Source organism: Colossoma macropomum, unplaced genomic scaffold (genome assembly GCF_904425465.1).
Source record: "Colossoma macropomum unplaced genomic scaffold, Colossoma_macropomum, whole genome shotgun sequence".
Taxonomy (NCBI): domain Eukaryota; kingdom Metazoa; phylum Chordata; class Actinopteri; order Characiformes; family Serrasalmidae; genus Colossoma; species Colossoma macropomum.
In genome coordinates this window covers 9,576,884-9,598,125 of record NW_023494784.1, presented here as the reverse complement: position 1 = coordinate 9,598,125, position 21,242 = coordinate 9,576,884, and the positions used below count along the sequence as shown (strand labels likewise).

Genomic DNA, 21,242 nt, shown 5'->3' with positions numbered 1-21,242 from the left:
GAATAGTTGACTTCAGCTTCGTATCACTGAAGAATTAGGGGTGGGCGGTAATACATAATTGCCACCCCCCACTCTTTGAAGGCATATGATACCCTTAATTTAGCTAAAGCCCAGCAGTGAGGAGCTGAACTTTACCCTCCTCTGCTGTCACTGCAGACTGGCAGGGTCGCCTACAGAGCAGCGCTGGTAGCTGTTAATGACATAATGTTCTTTTTTATTTGAGGGTCTCATTTCATAGAGGAAGATTTCAACCACTACCCCTTGTGACTCAGTTCCAAGGGGCAAGGTGACACTTGAAAACAAGGGGAAGGGGTAAAAATAAGAAATGGGATCGGGGCCAAGACTCCTCAGTGATAGTTAAACATGTCTGGCATGAAAAGATGCAAAAAAGAGACATCAGAAAGGTCAGCTGTGGACGGTCTTCTCTAATAAACAACAATCATTTTCCTTTTTCTACAAATCTGAAACATAACAAGCATTCAGATATAACAAGCATGTTTTATTTCAGTTTTTCCTCCATCACTAAAAAAGCCAGGAGGAGATACACACATTAGCATGTAGCTGGCATTTGCCACTCAGTTAAAAATGCAAAAGTTTGAACACCCCAGTTAAATTACATGTTTTGTTGAAGTGAAACTGAGTTGATGCATCTTCTTCACAGAACACCTTAAATATCACATTTTACTGCAAATATTAGCACACAATTTCGATTTATTTGCTGAGTTACATATTGCGAAAACATAAAATACAAAATGAGCCATAACCTTTGCACAGCTCACAGTTTATGTTTTAGTTGAATTCAGCAAATAAACTGTAATCGTGTATTAAAATGTGCAAAAGTATGTTCTCTGCCCAAACCTTTGTGCATGACGGTATGTGGTTCTGTTCTAATATAAACTTGCTAAATCCATATCCACAGTCTACTTTAGGGTCTGCTCATTAACAGAGCAGAGTGTGAAAGAGCCAAAAACAGAAGTGTGCTAGTTATAGCTAATGTTGGCTCTTTGGCGTCGAGCTATAGCTTCTATTCATAGTAGGCTTTAATTACCCTGGAGCAAGTTTTGCTCTTTTTCATTTCTCACCAAACTATTCCTTTAGGAATATAAGATACATTCACTGTTATTAATTACACACATACCCAATCAAAACTGGAACTCAAAGTTTCCCTGAGTCAGATTTATTTATAGGGTAAGAAAACTTGGCACTGTGCCCCCACAGTATGAACTCACGAGACTGTAAGCGAGTCTTGAGCCTTGTGACTCTATTTCAGCACCTGAGATGGGAATCTAAGGCACCTTCCTGGAACTCTGCCAGGAAGCTCACTGCTTTCATTTCTGTGTGTCTTCCCATAGATAAACTACTGCATGCCTCGAGGAAGTAGGCTTTACTGCCCGGTGCACAGGATTAACAACTGAACATGGTAAGAAATAATAAAAAAGGGGTTTTATTGAGGGGACATTATGCTACAGACCCTAAAGCTAATGCTGTTTGATGCATTCTATAAAAGGATGATCTATAAATTCTCTGTTTAGCTGTTTAAGTCTGAAATTCTTATCATTCGGTTATAAATTTAATTTACATTACATAATTAATTACATTTAATTAATTGCATTTACCTTTTTAATTTGCATTCAAATCTGCACTTCTGATGCAAAAGCCTAAACACTGGGGGGCCTTGCAGTTTGGAAACTTGTGACTTCTCCAGCTTTGCTCATGTGGGCAAGGTTCCCCCCAAAAGACTAGACAGAGTTCAGACCAATTTTTCAAAGCAAACACAATTACTAAAACATGCGTCTGGGACAAAAGACAGGATGCTGCAATACTGCAGAGAATTGCTTCAATTATATCAAGCCGCCGAAGACAGCTGGCCAGAGCAGTTAAGGCCTAGATGTGGATTTTTCAGTGAACAATCCCAATTGACAGGATAATGTAGTTCAACAATAGGCTTAAGCACTATTCGACATAACTTTTCCCATAGGATGTTCTGTAATTTCATTTGTAGAATCTGACTGGCTTTATCTGCATAATGTCCTTAAATTCCCAGACAGCGTGGATTGAAAGATCATAGCCTGGAGGTTCACGTCAACATCATGCCACAGGACACACTCAATAACAATAACAACACACAACACGGCCCTGTCTATAACAAGGTTACCATAGTGTAGCAGGTAATACTGCCTAGGCAAGCACATCACGCTACATCAGTAAGAGTCCTTGGGCGTGGCTGCTAACACTGCATTTGCCTACATCTGTAACATTTGTTTGTAAGCCACTCTGGATAAGAGCATCTGCCAAATGCAGGACTTTAAATGTATCAGCACGCTTTGTTACTCCATTAGCCTGTGATGAATTAGAACAGGACCGCTATTCCTGAGGGAGCTCTGTATTCAGCCTATTATACAGATACGTTCACTTCACAGTTATTACTGTCAGACTGTAAAACTACACACACTGCAGATTCATACTGGATTAAAATCGCTCCACAATTATTACTGTCAGACTGTAAAAACTACACACACTGCAGATTCATACTGGATTAAAATCACTCCACAATTATTACTGTCAGACTGTAAAACTACACACACTGCAGATTCATACTGGATTAAAATCACTCCACAATTATTACCGTCAGACTGTAAAACTACACACACTGCAGATTCATACTGGATTAAAATCACTCCACAATTATTACTGTGAAATCCTTTCAATCTCAAAGTGACTTACTTCTTGTTCCTGCTGCTCCCACTGGCAGATCCTGTGGATGAGCTCCAGGTCACGGATCTGCTGGGCCATGCGCAGGTCAACCTGCCTGCGACGGTCCTGCAGGAGCTCCAGCAGGCCCTCCACTTTCTTGTGGCTGTTACGCGCACCCAGCACACCCCCTCCATACTGCAGGGCTGCCTCAGCCCCAAAATCCTCCAGGAAGTCCAGCAACTCATAACTTTTGTTCAGCAACAGCATGGACTTCTCCAGCAGCCCTGAATGTAAGAGACAGGTCTGTTTAGAGAAAGCAGGACTGACACTGACTATGTAGTAAATAGCAGCTCAATGCCTTAAAACAATAGTTCAGTGAAAAATCAGATTTATACTATTTTCCCCTTATGCCAAATGTATTTAATCAGCCAATACATGGGTTTAAATTTTGCTTATTCATTTTAGTCCAGGGGTCGGCAATACGTGACTCTTCTACTGTCCTGTTGTGGCTCCACAGCAGAATTAGCTTTTTAGTTAAAAATAAAATAATCCTCCTTTACAGTAAAATAAAGCTCTGCTGATCGTTCAACACAGTTTAACAATAAATGGTCTTAAACTCTGGAGTTAATGTAGAACTGCTAATTCACCCTTTAACCCTGAAGGTTGGCCTACAGACTAGCAACACAGACAACAGTCTGGCCTAGCTAGTAGCTAACGAAATGGCAAGGAGAAAGATTTAAGATGAACATCGATAATTTAGAGATGAATAGACTTATTTGCATTTATAATCACTCCAGCTGGTTTCCTGATACGTTTAATCTGCAACAAGAAACTGTAGAACACTAAAAGGTCACGAGGCTGAAGTCAGTTTCTCATTCGCCAGCTTCTTGTTTGAATTTTCCTATCACACCTTAAATGGCGCAGCAGTTACATTCTGGCGCATCAGGCACCATTTAAGATGGAACGGGACAATTCAAATAAGAAGCTGACTTCGGCCGTGTAAAAAGTCAAACATTAAGAGACGTTAAGAGATTTTAAAAGAAACTGTTCTACTTTTGCGAAAAAGTTTCCTGCTGGAGATGTGAGAAAAGCAGCTATAGCTGAGCTAAAGCTTAAAGCAGAGCGTAGCAGGTCTGTGTTTTCGTTTATATTATTTTTTTTTTTAGCCTATACTAGTAGATTAGCACAAACTGAGACATATTTACAGCCAAGATGGTGAAACGTTACTTTAATAAAATGTACATAAAATGTCGTGGCTCCCTAGGTGGTTAGATTTTTGTTGAAACTTGACAAAATGGCTCTTCTTAACATTTGGGTTGCTGTCCCTGGTTTAGTCGATAACTACAAAAATGGACAAGGGTATGGACAAAATTTCAGACTCCTGTTTTTAGCTATGGGATGTACTTGCATCCACTGTTACAGATAACAGTATTTCATACAGTTTCATACAGTTAGAGATGACCTAACAACTCTACACTGTATGATGATTTAGGTGTGCCGTTTGGTGTACATAAGCTCCATTACTTGTTAGCTACATTAGCCTCTTAGCTTCAATACAAAATTAAAGAAGCAAACGTCAGACACCAAGCATGTCTTGGCTGATCAACTACATTTGGGAAAGAGGACAACTGGGCAAATAAAACTTCTGGATGAGCTGTTGCTTTAACTGCACTGTCTTATAAAGATTTTGTGATGTGTCTGACTTTGTCTCAGAAGAATCTATTATTTCACACTGAGCGTGTGTGGAGAAAGTGCCACATGGTCCATTAGCCTCATGTCCACATGTCTGCTATTAGTGCTATGGCAGTTTATCTTTATTACGGCTCAGTTCTGTCAAAGTGATGTGGATTAATAAATATTTCCATTTGAGAGATCTGACAGGCAGAGATGTTCCAGGAAAAAGCCTGCAGGATGTAAAGTGTGTCTGGGATTCGGAGATAGCAGGACAGGAGGCCAGACAGGGTCATTGCTGAGAGCCACATCGCAAACATTACAATGAAGAGAATATTGTCAGCAGCTTTTACAGGAGATCAGTATTAAAAAGGTCAGGAAGGACAGGGCCTTGTTATCGACATTGGCTGTTAAAAGTTTGGAAACGCTTAGCTCAGGGACGGCAAAGCAAATCTGAAGAAGAGCCATTTTGTCAAGTTTCAACAAAAACCTGACGACCTTGAGAGACACAATATTTTATGTCCGTTTTATTGAGAAATGTTTCACCATCTTGGCTGTAAATATGTCTTAGTATGTGCTAATATCATAGTGTAGACTAAAAAATAATATAAACGAAAACAGACTTACTTTGTTCTGCTTTAAGCTTTAGCTATAGCTGCTTTTCTCGCTTCTCTGGCAGGAAACTTTTCCGCAAAAGTAGAATAGTTTCTTCTAAAATGTCTCATAATGTTCAATTTTTTCCGAGGCTGAAGTCGCTTCTCATTTGCCGGCTTCGTTTGAATTTTCTAATTTGTCTCCAAATTATTGATGTTTGTCTTAAATTTCTCTCTTTGCATTTTTGTTAGCTAGCTGGCTAGGCAGTTGTTGTCTGCATTGCTATGGTGACCAGCAGTCTGCACGCCAACCTTCAGGGTTAAAGGGTGAATTAGCAGTGCTCTGGAACCGTATGTTGCTGACCCCTGACCTAGTTTTTCAAAATGGGCCCTGAAGAGACAGAGGCCTAGAGAGATTGTACTTCTTTAAATCTGACTTGTAGGCTTACTAACAAGATTAATCATTCATATTCATATAAACTATAATAAAAGACTAGTTTAGATACATTAGTTAACCTGGTCATGAACTATAAGAAGAACGAGAAGAACAAGAGTTTTGTTTTTAAAAGATACCACAAATCAGAAATATGAAAAAAATATGCTTTCAAAAATGGCAGAAATTATATACAAGAACAGCAAAAATGCAGAAGACAGTACGTCACAGTTTTTCAGAGGTAAAAGTGGGTTATTAAGATACTGAAGCTGTTAATTGAAAGAAAGCTTGTTGTCAGATGGAAATGATGAGACGGAGTTCTCTAAACAAACCCCATATTTTACTGCAAATGTGCAGTGTTTTTGAATTTTTCCGTTATAAATCAACAGAGCAACACCCTCTATTGTTGTGTTAAGTTCTCTCGACTACTGGAATGTAAAAGTTTAACAAAAGTGAAAGTGAAGTAAACCTCTGTCTTCCAGTCTGGGTAAAGCATGAATTAAACCAGAGTATCTCCATAAATTCCCATCTGACTTTCCTGGTGGCTGGATAAAGGAGGTTTTAGTGACTCTGTATAACGTATCTGTCCTATATCAGTCAAACGCACTTCATTACAGAGTTTTGCTTTGACAGCCAAGATGCAGTGCTTTCGAGAAATATTAAACATTTTTGGCCAGTTGTGTGCAGTATATACTGAGCTCATGCATAAAGCATTAAGAGGCCCAAATTTCCTACCCACTCTGATGGTTTTAAAACTTTAAAGCAAATTATGTTATCTTAGTTTTTTCTAATAACTTTAATAAGGCTGGGATGATACTCAGTTCTTTAAATTCACTAAAGCTGGCCAATTGTAATAAACACTGATTTTTCATTATTCAATACAATTCAATTCAGTATTATGCAGTTATATTCAGTATATCTAGGACAGTTTCTGTTTGCACCAGAGGCAACAAAGCCAGGAAACCTTTTCACACCGAGTCTGAGTTACATGCACTGCGCCGCTATACAGCTTCAGCTCCTGTGCGTTGGTGGAACTCCCAATGTTGATTGCTGAAAGTTTTAGCAGAATGGGCTGTTACCCAGAGCCTGCATCTTTGAGTTGCACTGACTAAAAGGGAAATGATAATTTTGTTGTCATTACTACTCAATGGTTCCATTTGTTCTTCCTCTGCTATCCTGTCTTCCCACAATTTTTGGTGTTAGAAAAAAGAACTGTGGACTTGATGTGAAGCTTTCAGTGCGTTAAATCCACAAATCCATAAATCTGTACAATTAGGAATGAAAAATGCTGTTTCTGATGGAGTTTTCCATTTATGGCAGCTCTCCAGCGTGACGCTCACTCCCCGCTAAAGTATATACAAAGTAAATCGAGGCTGGCCTTTCGGATAATGGATCGAAGTGAAGAACGCTCATGTGTACAAAATGGAAAAGAAAATAGATATACTGTACTGACAGAATTGTTGATAGTGTTATTAATAATTATTGATAAGTTGATAAGTGGCCTCTAAATTTAACATATTAAATAAGAAGTTGTATATCGTCGCTGTCCAAAGAAAACAATGCATCTCCATTTTTGCCTATTTTTATTTTTTTAATCATTTCAACATATCAGCTGCCCTTACGTTGTGTTACAATTTCATGATGAATGGAACAATAGAAATCTTCTAAAATCACTTGGAATTAAACTTCCACATTACATTGATTTACAATTGCTACGTTTACATGCTGCCTAATAATCCATTAATAATCTGACTAATAGCTCAATCAGAACAGAATATGTCCATATAAACATCTCAGTCGGAATAGACTAGTCGATTGAGGCCATTCGGAATACAGGTTCTGCCCGATTGAACGAGGTGGGTAATCCTGTAAATAATCTGTTAAATAGAAGAATAATATCTGTGTAAACGTTTGTATCTGATTACATTCCCTATCGGAAAGTTTAAGTCCGTTCTGATCATGTTCGTCACGTCATAGTGAAAGTTTATACCGTTCAACATGGCGGAGCGGAAACTGGTCTGCAGAGGAGACGAAGTTTATGCTCTGATCTTTAAAAGACGGCGGTGGGACGGACGTCCAGCTTATGTGTCTCAGAACACGACGTCTTCCTCTCGGCCTTCTTTAATAAGGACATGTGAAGGACGTTTTCCTGAGTCTGACATCATTTTAAAGCTATTAAAAACACAAGCACCGCTCACTGCTGCTCATCTCACTCTGACTGGACTCACGTGATTCTCGTTGTCATGGTAACGTCTACACTAAGTGGTTCTCTAGTGGTTTTGCCTTCTTCTGTAAAGTTACTATTTTGGAGATACTTGTTTTTCTTTGGACAGTGACGATATATTGTGCCACTGCTGTAAAAATGTAGGAGGAGTTGATAAAAGGTCTAGCTTGAGAATAAAGCCAAAGCCCATGCAGTTTAACCCCTTGCTGTAATGTCAGCATTCAAACCTTACAGATGTTTAAACCACCTTTAGGCCAGTTTTAGTACAAGCTTTTAAACAACAGTTTAAAAAACTGCCAAATCTTGATTGAGGCAAAGCCTGACCCTCATACCAAGGAAAACATGGAGTGTTGAAGACAGATATTCACAGTTAGCACAGATCTTCTTTATGCTAATCAATCCTTTGCAGTGTTTTTTTTTTCTGATGCTCTTTCAGTCTCTCTCTCTCTCACTTATACAAATTTGTTCTAGTCTCAGTCTCTCTTCCTCTCCTTCCAAAAATGTGAATATAACTGAATAACCCTTGAGGATGGGAAAGTCTGAGATCAGAGTATTTCTCTCACCTCTTTTTATGGTGCTGTGTTTCTGAATCAGGTCAGTCAAGCAGTCAGCACTGGTCGGCTCCTGGCCGGCACGCTGCAACTCCTCTGCTTCATCTATCTTAATGGCAAACTGCAGACACAGAAAGAGTACAGTGATGTATGAGAAAGGAACGTCTTCACGTTATGAGAACTGCATGATGTTTAATCCTATATTGTAAGAAAATGTGTGAGCTTCGCTGTAAGTATGCTGATGCAATATGGCTGCAGCTTTACACTGGTTTTTCATTTGTTTCGTAATGTTTGTGTGTATGTTTTGATGTTTCCCCGCTGGCTGAGATGTTTGCCATCATGTCCCCTGAGATAGCAGCTGAGAGTGATTGTCCAACTGTGGCTCAGAGGCTTCTTGGGCTGGCAGTTTGGGTGACATTGCATCACAGCTATAAAGCAGCCTGGACTGGCCACTTGAGTAATGCTGTATTGCGGCTAAGAGGCTCTCTGGACTGGGTACCTGACTGACATGACATCGCAGTCTGGGCCGGCTGCCTGAGTGACACTGCACTGCAGCTGTGGGGCTGCCTGGACTGGTGATGTTTGGCTGCTGGAAAATGCTACCCTTTTGCGACTAAAGACATTTTCAGCCTTCCAGGCTTCCCAGGCCGGCCTCCTGTGCGATGCACCATAGTTGCGGTGTGAGACTTTCCCCTGCGGCTAAGGACTCTTCCTGGCTAGCTAAGTGACTCTATACCGTGGTCAAAGACCCCCCCCCACTAGCTGTGGGAACAGTGGAGCTGTGTGTGTGTGTGTTCTCTGTTATGTATTGTTAATTATGCGTTTTGTTGTGCTGTAAAGAGTCCTTGAGCATAAAAGTGATGATGATGATGATTATGATGATGATGAAGTTTACTTTGTGGTATTTTGCAGCAATCTGGATCTAAAGATTTCAGGGGCCCCAGTCAATATGGGCCAACCTGCACCATGGGCCCAAGTGCAGTTTCCCTCCTTGCTGCCTCCAGTAGTTACACCACCAGTCCAAGCTTTTGACCAGTGCTTTTGAACGCTAGCAGTGAAAGGAGACAGCACCAGAGCTATTACATAACACAACACTGCCCACTCAGCTACTCAAACAGCCGTCTGTACAGTAAGCAACGGCTTGTTGATACATTTTATCCCAAAGCAAATCCGGCCTGATCTACGCTCCAGCACTGTATAACAAACGAGCTCAATTCCAATCGTCTCTCCACAGATGTATCCTCTGTCCACGCCTCTGTTTACCTTTTTCACTCCAAACAGCAATAAATGACCTCAGCGCTCAGTCCTGCTCTTTTATCTGAAATCGCTGATCAGAGTGAGAATCTCTGATATCAAAGCTCTCTCTCCTCAGATCGCTTCAGAAACTCATCAGAGGAAGCAGCTGCTGCTTTAAACACAGGGAAATACACAGCGGTGTGTTTTCAGACGCTATCACACCCACACACACACACACACACACACACACACACACACACACACGTTTACACATTCAGGCTGAGAAAACAAAGAACCGCTGCTGCACTTCAGAGCTAAATACTGATCAGAACAATATCGCTTGCAGCACTGCAGCCAGAAACAAACATGCTGGCCAGCAGTTGAATGAAACTCCCTTCGCTGTCTGCTTTACTTGCCTGATCCACACACTGCCGGTTTATCTCCTGAGGTCAGGAGCTACAGATCAGACAACATCAAGGAGAGCAGATATAAAAGGAAGCTTCATTCAACTATTTGGACCCAGCAGCTCATTTTCTTCCTTCCTTCCTGCCATCTCTCTCTCTCATTCTCTCCTCCATCTCTTTTTCCTTTTATTATCTTTCTTTCTTTCTCACTGTGTAAGGTAGGTCAGGTCCCTCTCTTCCTCTTAACAGCAGTCTGCCTCCCTCTCCCTCTCTCTCTTTCTTTTGCTTCTCTCTCTCCTCCTTCCCCCCCTCTCCATTTCTCCTCCTCCCCTTTTTATTGTCTTTATTGACATGACTGCCTAGTATAGTATCACCAAATCATTACTCTCCCTCTCTATTCTCCTTCTTCACCTTCTTGTATTTTTCTCTTTTCTTTAGTTTTCTTTACTTCTCTCTTTCTTTCACTCACATTTGTATTAGACTCCCCCTCTCATCTCTCCATCTTCTTGCAAAGTTCATCTTTTCCCCCTTACTTAATCACTCCCTCTTTCATCTCCTCTTTATGTAGGAATGTCTTACCTCCTTGTCTCACTCTCTGTTTCTTCCTCACTCTCTTGCTCTCTCCAACTTCTTCTCACTCATGCACTCAAAGATGCTAAAGCCCCTTGTATTTCTTTCTTAAGCTTGTTCTGTTTCTTCTTACTTTCTCTCTCTGATTATCTTATCTTATTAGGCCCAATCCCATTTCACCCCTCGCCCCTACCACTTAGCCCTACCTCTCCGCTTTGCGTTTTCAGGACTAGGGGTATAGAGATAGACGGGTAGGGCGAAGTGTTACGACTACATGACCCTTCAAACAGAGGTTTTTCAGAGACTCCAAACAGAGTGTTATGAGGAAAAAAAGAAAAACCGGCAAGATGGCTGAACAAGAATGTTAGAATTTTCTCTCCGTTTAAGGTGGAACAGAAAAGTTTTAACAAGAAGCTGGTGAATATCTGACTTCAGCTTCATACCACTGAAGAATTAGGGGTGGATGATAATAACTAATTGCCCCCCTCTTTGAAGGTATATGATGCCCTTAATGTAACTAAAGCCCAGCAGTGAGGAGCTGAACTTTACCCTCCTCTGCTGTCACTGCAGACTGGCAGGGTCGCCTACAGAGCAGCGCTGGTAGCTGTTAATAAAGTAATGCTCTTTTATTTGAGGGTCTCATTTCATAGGGAAGATTTCAACCACTACCCCTTTAAACTCAGTTCCAAGGGGCAAGGAGAGTCAAAAACAAGGGGTAGGGGTAAAAATAAGAAATGGGGTTGAGCCTTGATCTCACACACTTTATCTCTCACTTTCTCGCTCTTTTTCACCTACACTTTGTAAGGAATGCCATCTTTCTCTCTCTTCTCTTTCTGCAACTTTTTAAACCACACTATCCCTCTCCCTGTATCTCTCTCCTCTCTCTCTTCTTCCTCTCGCTTTGTAAAAGATGCTCCCTTTCTCACCTCCAGAGCGTGGTCGTAGAACTGGCAGGTCAGCAGCAGTAGCGTCCGTCGTTTCTCCAGGTGGCTGACCAGCGTCGTCCAGGCTTCACTGAGAGAGAGAGCCATGGCTTCATACACTCGTTCCTCTCCCTTCTTCTCCTCCGCCACCTCATCTGCCTGCTCCAGCAGAGCCCGCACGCCTTCTTCATTCCTCTAATAAAGATCAAACACACTTGATTCAGCCCATTACTCAGCTCTTTCATAACATTTTCATTACATTATCTCTAAAATACAACTGATTCATGTTTTAACCACAGCAAGAAGTATGAAATGCAGGCAGTGATTTATAGTTAAAGTCAATTTGCCAACAACCAGTAAGAAGTTTGCTCTAAAATACTCCATGGGTGCTCCTGTGCTGTACTCGTAAGCTGGCAGTACACTACTCACCTCTTACAGCGGTGCTTCAGTGGTCCCTAAAGCAAGATTTTCCCGTTTAAAGTCTAAGAAATCCCCCATTCTGATGATGCATTCTGGTGATGTTAGAAGTTATAGGATCTATAAGCTTGCAGAAGGAAGCCAGACAGCTAACGTTACTGCTAAGAAGCAAAATGTGTGTGTTTATGAGTCTCTACATCAGTGCATTTCTTTATTGCAGTGGGGGGGATTCCAAAGGGAGCAAGATGTATTCGAGTAATGCATGCTGGGTATTGTAGTGAGAGGGCACTGACAGATAAAAGCAGAATAAGCATATAAAATCATGAATTTTGTCAAACTAAAGAGGCTGAGGGATGCAATGCTACACTATAGACATAAAAATGAACACACTAAATGCTAGTTTTAGGCTGGAATGCTACTTTAACAATCAGGTACTTCAGAATATAGATATATCAGACTGCAGATATTTTTAAAGCACTTTTATTTTATGCTTGTAAACATATTAAAGTCTTATGTTCTGAAAAAAATAAAAATTTTCATGTTTATTTATACAAATTTAGCTTACAGCTGCGTCTAATTAGCACCAGATACATCTTCAAAACACCAAAATCTGCAAACACTCATTACATCAAGTGCTGATTGTTTTGAGTGAATGTGAAATCATCTTCTGGCAAACAGATGCTTCAAAACTCCCTCAATCGGCACGTGTCGTACCATCGCCAGTGTGGTAGAGCTTGACTTTAATTAAAGGCTTTGCTTTGCAGGCTTGACTCTGTACTTGCTCTCAGGGATGGGAGTTGCCCCCCCACTGCTTCCGAACACAGCGAGAGCTCTTTTCACATGCTAATACAGCCCGACACAACGTCTCTCAAGGACGCAATTGTGCCTTCGAATCAATAGCGCATTTTTCCAAAACCTCAGTATAAGCAAAGCTTCTTCTCTCACTGCGGGAGAATACAGAACGTCTGTGTACAAAACATATGCACAACATTAGCTCTGACGTTAATGCAAAATTTCATATTATGCAATGTTGAATAGTGAAAAGTGCTGTGAAAACTGCCACTGTTGTCAGGTCACTGCGCAAGTCCATACGATTCCTCTTGCAGACTTGCTTACATGGTTTCTGACACTGTATGATGTACTGTTATTCATAGAAATGGACAAAAGTACATTACATAGCCAAAACAGTGGTGGTAGTTATCTTTAAGGCTGCACTTTGTCTGTAGTTTTGTCCATGTTTCTATAAGACAGTATGTCACATAGTATCAAAGAGCCATACTATGAGAGGCTACAAAGCAATTCGGCATGGTTTAAGGAAGGTATGATGATTTGGGCACACAGTTGGCAGCCTCATCGGGACTAAACCTGATGATACTTAAACATAAACTGATTTGTGAGAAGTTTGGCCCTTTCTTTCATCTAAACAATGTTAATATGGTTGCATTCTATCATTTAAAACCACATTATGTAAGTTTTGCTGGTTTGGAGACCTCTTTGGTGGAAATGTGGAAGAACATTTTGTAATGGGTGGTGCTTGGGCCCCTTCCCTGAGTGGATGAATCTAGTGATTGAGAGCGCTTTGAGAGAGAATTCAAAGAGAACTCAGTCAAAACTTGAGTGAATTGTCTACTATTGTCATCATAGGACCTTCTTTCTGAGTCTGTGTGTTTGACGTTAATGTCATATTATGTGACCCGGAAAACTCCCCACTCAATGCCTCTGGCTTTTAAATGATTATTACAGGCTTCACAGGGCGACCCACAGCAGCGCACACTCAATATATTTTGGCCTGTTTTCACAAAAAAATCTTACATAATGCTGCTTTAAAAAGTTTTTCTATCTCAAAGCTATGAAGAGAAAACCTCTTCCTCTTCCTTTCTTTTTTAGGATAGATTATCAAGCTATTTTACTAGTTTTACAAGCTCTAACTGGTCATATGTACCATAATAAAGAAGCAAATTTCAGACACCAAACATGGTCTTGGCTGATCGACTATATTTGGGAAAAGAATTAAAACGTATAAATTTGATCTTTCGCCAAGCTAATATAACCACTGTGTATTCCGGTAGAAATCACACAATGTATTGTGGAACTTGCTTTTAAAATTGGAACAAAAACGTGAACAGTGTGATTTATCTGTTCACAACAACAGCTCTAACTAGACACCTACAGCAGTCTGGGTAATACTTCCTATAAATCCTGTTTTCATAATGCATTATAAATTTATTTATAAGGCATTATATGGCACAAATAATGCCTTATAATAACAAGCATACATTTGTATAATTAGTAGTTAAGTAGTTAGGTAGTTAAAAGAGTCCCGACACTAGACACTTTTAAATCCAGGCTCAAAATGTTCCTTTTTGAGCTGCTTTTAGCTCAATTTAAACACGTAACGTTTCTAGACCTTCTCCTCTGTAATGGCACTTTATTATCCTAAACTAATTTTTACATTTTTAATTGAATTCAAAAATGTAATTTCAAATTTGGTTTTTAATTTAATGATTTTCTCTTTCAAATCTTTCTTAATCCAGTTTTTAATGTATATTCTCTCTAATTTTACTTTTTAAATGACTGTGTATTTTCCTCATTTGTAAAGCACTTTGAATGACAGCAGCATGAAAGGTGCTATATAAATAAACTTGCCTTGCCTTACTGGCTAACATAAAGCATCGCTCTGTGCTGCTAACCATTCAGCTTTGGTTCCTAACTGCTAAGAGTCTAGCACCTGTAGCCATCTAGCCTAGCATTACAGTTTCCAGTTAAAAATAAGCAAACTCAAACTCAGATTTACACTACATATAGAAGTATTCTATATTTTATAGTGTTATGTAACTATAACTACTTACAAGCAATTATACAAGCTCATACCAGGCATTATGACATATTATGTAGGCCATATAAGACTTTATAAAAGCATTTATAATGCATTATGACTACAGGATTCCTAATTCTTAATTCATAATTAAGTAAGTAAGTGTGGGGTGGTATCGAGGTCTGGAGACCAGCTTTACAGAGCACAGAGGGAAGCGCTGGAATGTAAGTACTGGAGCAGGAGTTTTAATGAGGCCTGGAGGGAGAAACAGTGTAAAGAGCGCTTTCTGTGGAGGTAATATGAACCAGTACTCACTAGAAACACACAGAGGATGTTTTGTACAGGCTGGCGTGATTAAAATGAGAATACGAGGCGGAATAATTTTGAACAGAGATGGATCTGCGGGAGAAAAGTGACCCAGAGCCAAAGCGCAAAAAGACAGAGCTGAAATGATGGTGGATGGAGATGATCACACCTTGAGTCTGGCCAGCAGCTGATCATGCTCTTCCAAAAGCTTCTTGCTTTCATCCTGGTTGTTTCCAATCTCCAGCAGGTCCGGATGAGCCTCGGTCAGCTGCAAGTGGACAAACTCTCCACACTGAAAACATACAAACAGATAAACAGTTATTCATAAATAATTTTATAAAACAGCAAAAACTTAAAATATAATAATAACTTGGATTTTCAAGTTATATTTGATAATAATAGCAACGAACAGTTCTTCCACCAAGAAATGTAGTCAGTTTAGAGTTTGCTATTGTTGCCAAGCAACCAAGGACGGCTGAAATAGGACATTTCAAGTCAAGTCAAGTCAGCTTTATTGTCAATACCACAATATGTACAGGACATACAGAGTATTGAAATTGCGTTACTCTCAGACCCCATGGTGTAGCAATAACATTAAATAGATGGTAAACAGGACGTGTGAATTAAATAGACACTAAATAAACACTAATCATAAAAATAAACACTAATTGTAGAAAAATAGAATAATAAAAAATAATACAAATATAAGAAGGTCCTGAAATTAACAATAAAGTGACTTAAGGCACAAACAGATTAAGGTCTGTGGGTATAAATAGTGCAATTATAAACAGTAGTGCAATGAGAATGAGCTTATGGAGCAGTTAAAGTGAATTTCATGAATGTTTACATTTTTCGTCATATAACAACAGAAATATCATAATAAAGCAGTGTTTAATGTAGAGTCCTTGACCTTCTAAGTATGTTTTGCTTGACAAATTACAACTGCAATGATAATGCTAATTTCAGATAGCAGTTTTCTGTGGTGTGTTAGCATGACACACATTTGTTTTCCCTCACACTGGGTTTAATACTAAACCAGGCACAGTTAATAATAGTTAATAATGATAATATAATAATAATATAGTGGATAATTCAGTGAATACTTCAATTCAAAGCCTATATTAGTGCAGTTTAGCCTGTTTAACCCTTTTTAGTGCTATACAGAACTTTTTTAAAAAGGTTCTATATATAGAACCTTTTATATAGAACCATATACAGTGGTTCGCTTTAATCATGCAGAAGGTTCTTTGAGTGTTTATGGTTCAGAAACATTTTCTTTACTAAAGAACCCTTGAGGAACCATGTTTTTGAAGTGTATATCCAGACACTTTTATGTATTGTTTTACTTTTTTGTCTTTCACCTTTACACTTTTGTTCTGGTGCAGACTGTAAAATGACAGTAAATGTATCTAGATCTCCATCTATACACACAAACACAGAGATGACAAACCTAGGCCATGTTTACACAGAGACAGATGAGCTGAAAGGCTACACCTGCAACCAAGTGCTCCAGTGTCCTCTCCTCTGCCCACATGCAGTGACCCCGGCACAAAGTTTACAGGCAAAAACAGTTTACAGCCCTTAGAAAACACAGTTGTAGCCAATGATAACAGAGGCATGGTGTGATTCCTTATTAATTATGCTTTTCATATAAAGCTCATTGAAACAAGCTAAACCACAAGAATGTTCTGATATTTTTCTACCATCAACCTTCCATATAAACTCAGAAGACTCTGTAGGTTCTCTGGTGGTTTTGGAGGGTAAATAAAATGTCTACATTTGTGTTGTAGTCATTGTGACCCCTGGTTCCTATCACCACCACTGTAAAGACATCTGAATCTCTACAATCAATCATTTCACACCAAACCACTCTGTTTGCGTCTGAACCACTGACATTTTACAGAAAATGAGTGGAATCCCTCCTTAAATGGACGATGCAATTTAAAACAAAATCTTTTCTCAATACCATCATAAAATTAGTATAACAGCTTTAAGTGCAGCAGCTTTAAAGCCATTAAACACTTCAGACGTCTGGTTCCTATCACCACCACTGTGAACAATTCTGACTCTGCAAGCTTCTTTAGAACAGGCCATTTCACACCAAACCACTCTGAATGAGTTTATTCACATCGTAACGATTTAATTATGCCAACAATTTAGAAAAATTAGTGGCACGGTGGTGCAGTGGGTAGCGCTGTCGCCTCACAGCAAGAAGGGCCTGGGTTCGATTCCCGGCCGGGTGACCAGGGTCATTTCTGTGTGGAGTTTGCATGTTCTCCCCATGTCTGCATGGGTTTCCTCCGGGTACTCCGGTTTCCTCCCACAGTCCAAAAACATGCAGTCAGGATGATTGGACATGCTAAATTGCCCCTAGGTGTGAGTGTGTGTGTGACTGTGTATGTCTGTTTGTCTGCCCTGCGATGGACTGGCGACCTGTCCAGGGTGTATCCTGCCTTCCGCCCGATGACAGCTGGGATAGGCTCCAGCGACCCAGAAGGATAAGCGGTTTAGATGATGGATGGATGGATAGTGGAATTCCCCTTTAGCACTAGTGGTGTGAGGGGAAACGGTCCACCACACCACACCGGAGAACCCTGCCTACTTTCACAGCTCTGATGTACGACCAGAAACGGACAAAGGTACTCGACCAGGTTGATTTGGATTGATAACTGTACTGCACTGTCTGGTGGAAAAATGCCTTAATTAGTCCTATTTGGGGGGTAGGGGGGGTGCAATTGTGAGGAGCTCCAGCAGCTGCTGCACTTTGTCTAAACTGCACTACAAATGCGGGAAATGCAGCTTCGGATATGCAGGCTGATGGCTATTTAATTGTGCTGTATATTTTAAGAGTGTTGGCACCGGTCATTATGCAGGCATGTGCAGCTCGTGCCTTCCACTGCAGCGCAAACTGGACCACAGCCAGAACTTTAAAAGGTGCACGCGAGAAAAGCTTCTCTCTGCTCTTTGCTCCATCAACAAAAACACCTGGGGGTCAAAACAGACCCTAAAAGTACAAAAGAAGCCCACAGACTCTGGGAGACTGTATCAATAATGCAGCGCTGTTGTACAGTACGGTGTTTTGTCACAGTGCGCTGGCTGGATATTTCACAGCTGTTACTCTCCTCCCTGCGGGCGCTTCAGTGATAAACACAAACATTAAGTCGGCACGTCAGGCATCAGCAGAGTCTGAAATGGAAAAATCAAACCAGTGGACGCCGACCGTGTGCCTGGAGATCTACACTGGTCATAAAATGTTTGTGTTTTTAATAAAGGAAGCGTCGGCTCTTTGTGGTCCATTTCAATAGCTTACTAGATAGAAATAAAACAGAAATTAATTTGATCTCGCCATTTTCCTTGCAAACACTGCAAAACGGAAAACTGATAAAAGTCAGTCTTGCATTGTATCCTCTTGTGATGTCAGTGCTTATCAGCGCACTCAGGTGTTTAACCCCTTAAAATCAAGGCTTATTACATACTAAGGCTTATTATTCAGTAACTACAGGGACTACAATGCACACTAATGGAGCTTTTCTTAGGTTATACAAGTGTGTAATAAAACCTTGGGCCCGCCGGCAGGACCATGGCTTGGTAAGGGGTCAAAATACCTTTGGACCCAAAGAGTTTCAGTATGTGCTTTGAACAATAGTTCAGAAACAAAAGCGTCACATCACCATGTTTTCTGCATTTTACTAAAGGTGTTTGCAGAAGGTCAGTATCTGCAGATCTAAGATTATGTGCTGGAACATAAACAGACAGACGCTCTATGATGTAAGCGGAGCTTTAAGGTCATTTAGAGCCTTAAAAACAGATCTTTAAAATCTATCCTGAATGATGCAGGCAGTCAGTGCGGTTCTACTAAAACAGGACTGATCTGATCTCTCTGTGTTGTTTTTGTTAGGATCTGTGCTGCTGCATTTTGTACGAGTTGTAAAGGATGTATTGTTTTCTTAAGGAGTCCAGTAAGAAGATCATTACAGTGATCAACTCTGCTTTTCTCTGCGTCGCTCTGAGATAGAAAAGCCTGAACTTTAGCAATATTTCTCAAAGGACAGAAAGCTACTTTAGTGACTGTGTTCACATGCGGGATAAAACAGAGCTCAGAGTCTAAGATCACACACAGGTTTAGTACTTCAGGTTTGGTATATGAAGCTAAAGAACCAAGTTTCTCATAAAGAAGCTTTCTCTGAGTTTTAGAACCAACAATCAGTATTTCGTTTTTTCATGATTTAATTGTAGAAAATTTGGCGACATCCACTGAGATCCATAATGACATAATGTTTGGTATTATGATAGCTAACTAGAGAACAAAGCGAAAATTTGCAGGTGACCTAAGCTGTCATGTCTACAAACATCATTACATCTGTCATGACACTTATCAATAATGGTAACACGACACTGTTAGATTACTGAACAAGATCTATCAAGTGTTGCTGGTTGGTTTCCACCAGATGTAGAGGTGGCCAGTAACTAGCTCCACTCAGTTTCATGCACTTAAGTACAATCATGAAGGATTTGAGTATTTTAACCCTTTAAAATCCAGGCTTGTTACATACTAAGGCTTATTGTTCAGTAACTACAGAGACTTCAATGCAAACTGGCAGAGCTATTCTCAGGTTATAGAAGTGTGTAATAATACAATTTAAGGGGTTAAACAATAACACTTATACTCAGTTATATTTGTGAGGAATGTAACCCACTTTTCATGTTTTAGTCACCAACATATTGATCCTAATTCTCTTTTTTGGGGTTTAATATTATCCTGTTGTGTTGCTTTTGTGTCTGGACTGCTTTACTGTTGAACACACTTCTCACTTTTGAGCTTTAGCCTTTTTTTTGACCAAAAAGACCCAAAAAGAAACCAATAACAAACTTCAGTTCCTTTGCTGATGAATGCATCCCACGCTGGATGTACCAAAAAGAAAAATTCATAAAGTCTGGTCCTGATTCAGACTCTGTACTTTTACTCAAGCTGTTTCTTAGAAAGATATTTTTGATTTGCTACATTATTTAATCGGACTAACAACACATTCAGGTTAGAATGGTCTCAGGATCTGGTGACCGCTGTTTTAATCAATGACCCTCAGCTAGACATCCAGGGCTGTGAACTTTGTAAAAGTTTTGTCCTGTGTTTTGAGCAGAATGGTAGATGCTGAATCGATGCTGATGGTGGTAAATGACAGGCTGCTGCTGCCTCTCTCTAGCAGATCAATAGCCTTTGAGGCTTGATCATATTAGAGCTCTGTTATATAAGACACATTTAGAATAGTTGCATAAGCTCATGTTAAACACAACAAAGATCATACCGATCAACATAGCACCGAAGGATAATGCGCTCTGTTAGCATTAGAGTTGGTCTCTAGACTTCTAGACGGGGATTAAGCCTAATCCTGGACTACACATTCCTGTCAATGGAGAATCTCCATTCAGAATGCTGTGTAATCCAGCATTAACATCAATCCCTCCCCAAGAAACCAGCCCTATAAACAACCACAACACTGCAGTAACACTAATATCACACCTAGGCTGTATATTTCATTTCATTTGTGCAATAATTTCAGTATTTTATCAAGCACTGTTATTCTGCCCACTGTCTCATCTGGATCAGTGCATAAATGTGGGCATGTATATTAATTTGCACATTTATGAAAATCTAACTTGTCTACTTGTCACAAATGAACTGTTATTATCTATTTAAAGTCATTTTGTGTCACAAAATTATGTGGAATGTCTGTTTGATCAGCGAGATTCAGTCATCGCTTTTAAATATAAGGCATTCTGGATAATAATCTTTATTATATGTCCATTCTTGAGCTTCTGCAGCTTTCTCAATTATTATGGAATCATCCACAGCTCTGCTCTTCATCGAAAAGTTCTTGATTCTCACAGCTTCCTACAAATTAGTTATAGAATATTAGGCCATGGAAACCTGTAGGATAAGTCTATTAGAATAATTTTAGATATTTTTCTGCAAATTGAATTTATATTACTGAAAACAGTCATTCTAAACTTTTGAATGCTATTGTTTATTTTTCTATAGATGATTTTGTTATGTCTTTCTATAGATGTATGTACATATCTATCACATTGCCTATCTATCTATCTACCTACCTATATCTATCTATACCTATTTATCTATATCTATCACACTATCTATACCTATTTATCTATCTATATCTATCAAACTGTCTATATATCTATCTCTCGATACTTATCTATCTATACCTATTTATCTATCTATATCTATCACACTGTCTATATATCTATCTCTCGATACCTATTTATCTATCTATACCTATTTATCTATCTATATCTATCACACTGCCTATATATCTATCTGCCTATCTCTATCTATACCTATTTATCTATTATCTCCATGCTATGTATCTACCAATCTATCTGGCTATC

General features: G+C 39.6%; 1 protein-coding gene across 2 annotated transcripts in view; it reads right to left on the bottom strand.

The window, feature by feature from the left end:
• Window positions 1–21,242, bottom strand: part of ccdc141 (coiled-coil domain containing 141) — a 69,032-nt gene that overhangs the window by 47,216 nt on the left and 574 nt on the right. For both annotated transcript variants that reach the window (XM_036577439.1, XM_036577448.1), the window contains exons 2-5: window positions 15,007–15,129; window positions 11,303–11,494; window positions 8,179–8,287; window positions 2,725–2,978 (exon numbers count right to left, since the gene is read on the bottom strand). In XM_036577439.1, the coding sequence (XP_036433332.1) occupies window positions 2,725–2,978; window positions 8,179–8,287; window positions 11,303–11,494; window positions 15,007–15,129 (678 nt within the window). The remainder of the gene's footprint in view (window positions 1–2,724; window positions 2,979–8,178; window positions 8,288–11,302; window positions 11,495–15,006; window positions 15,130–21,242) is intronic.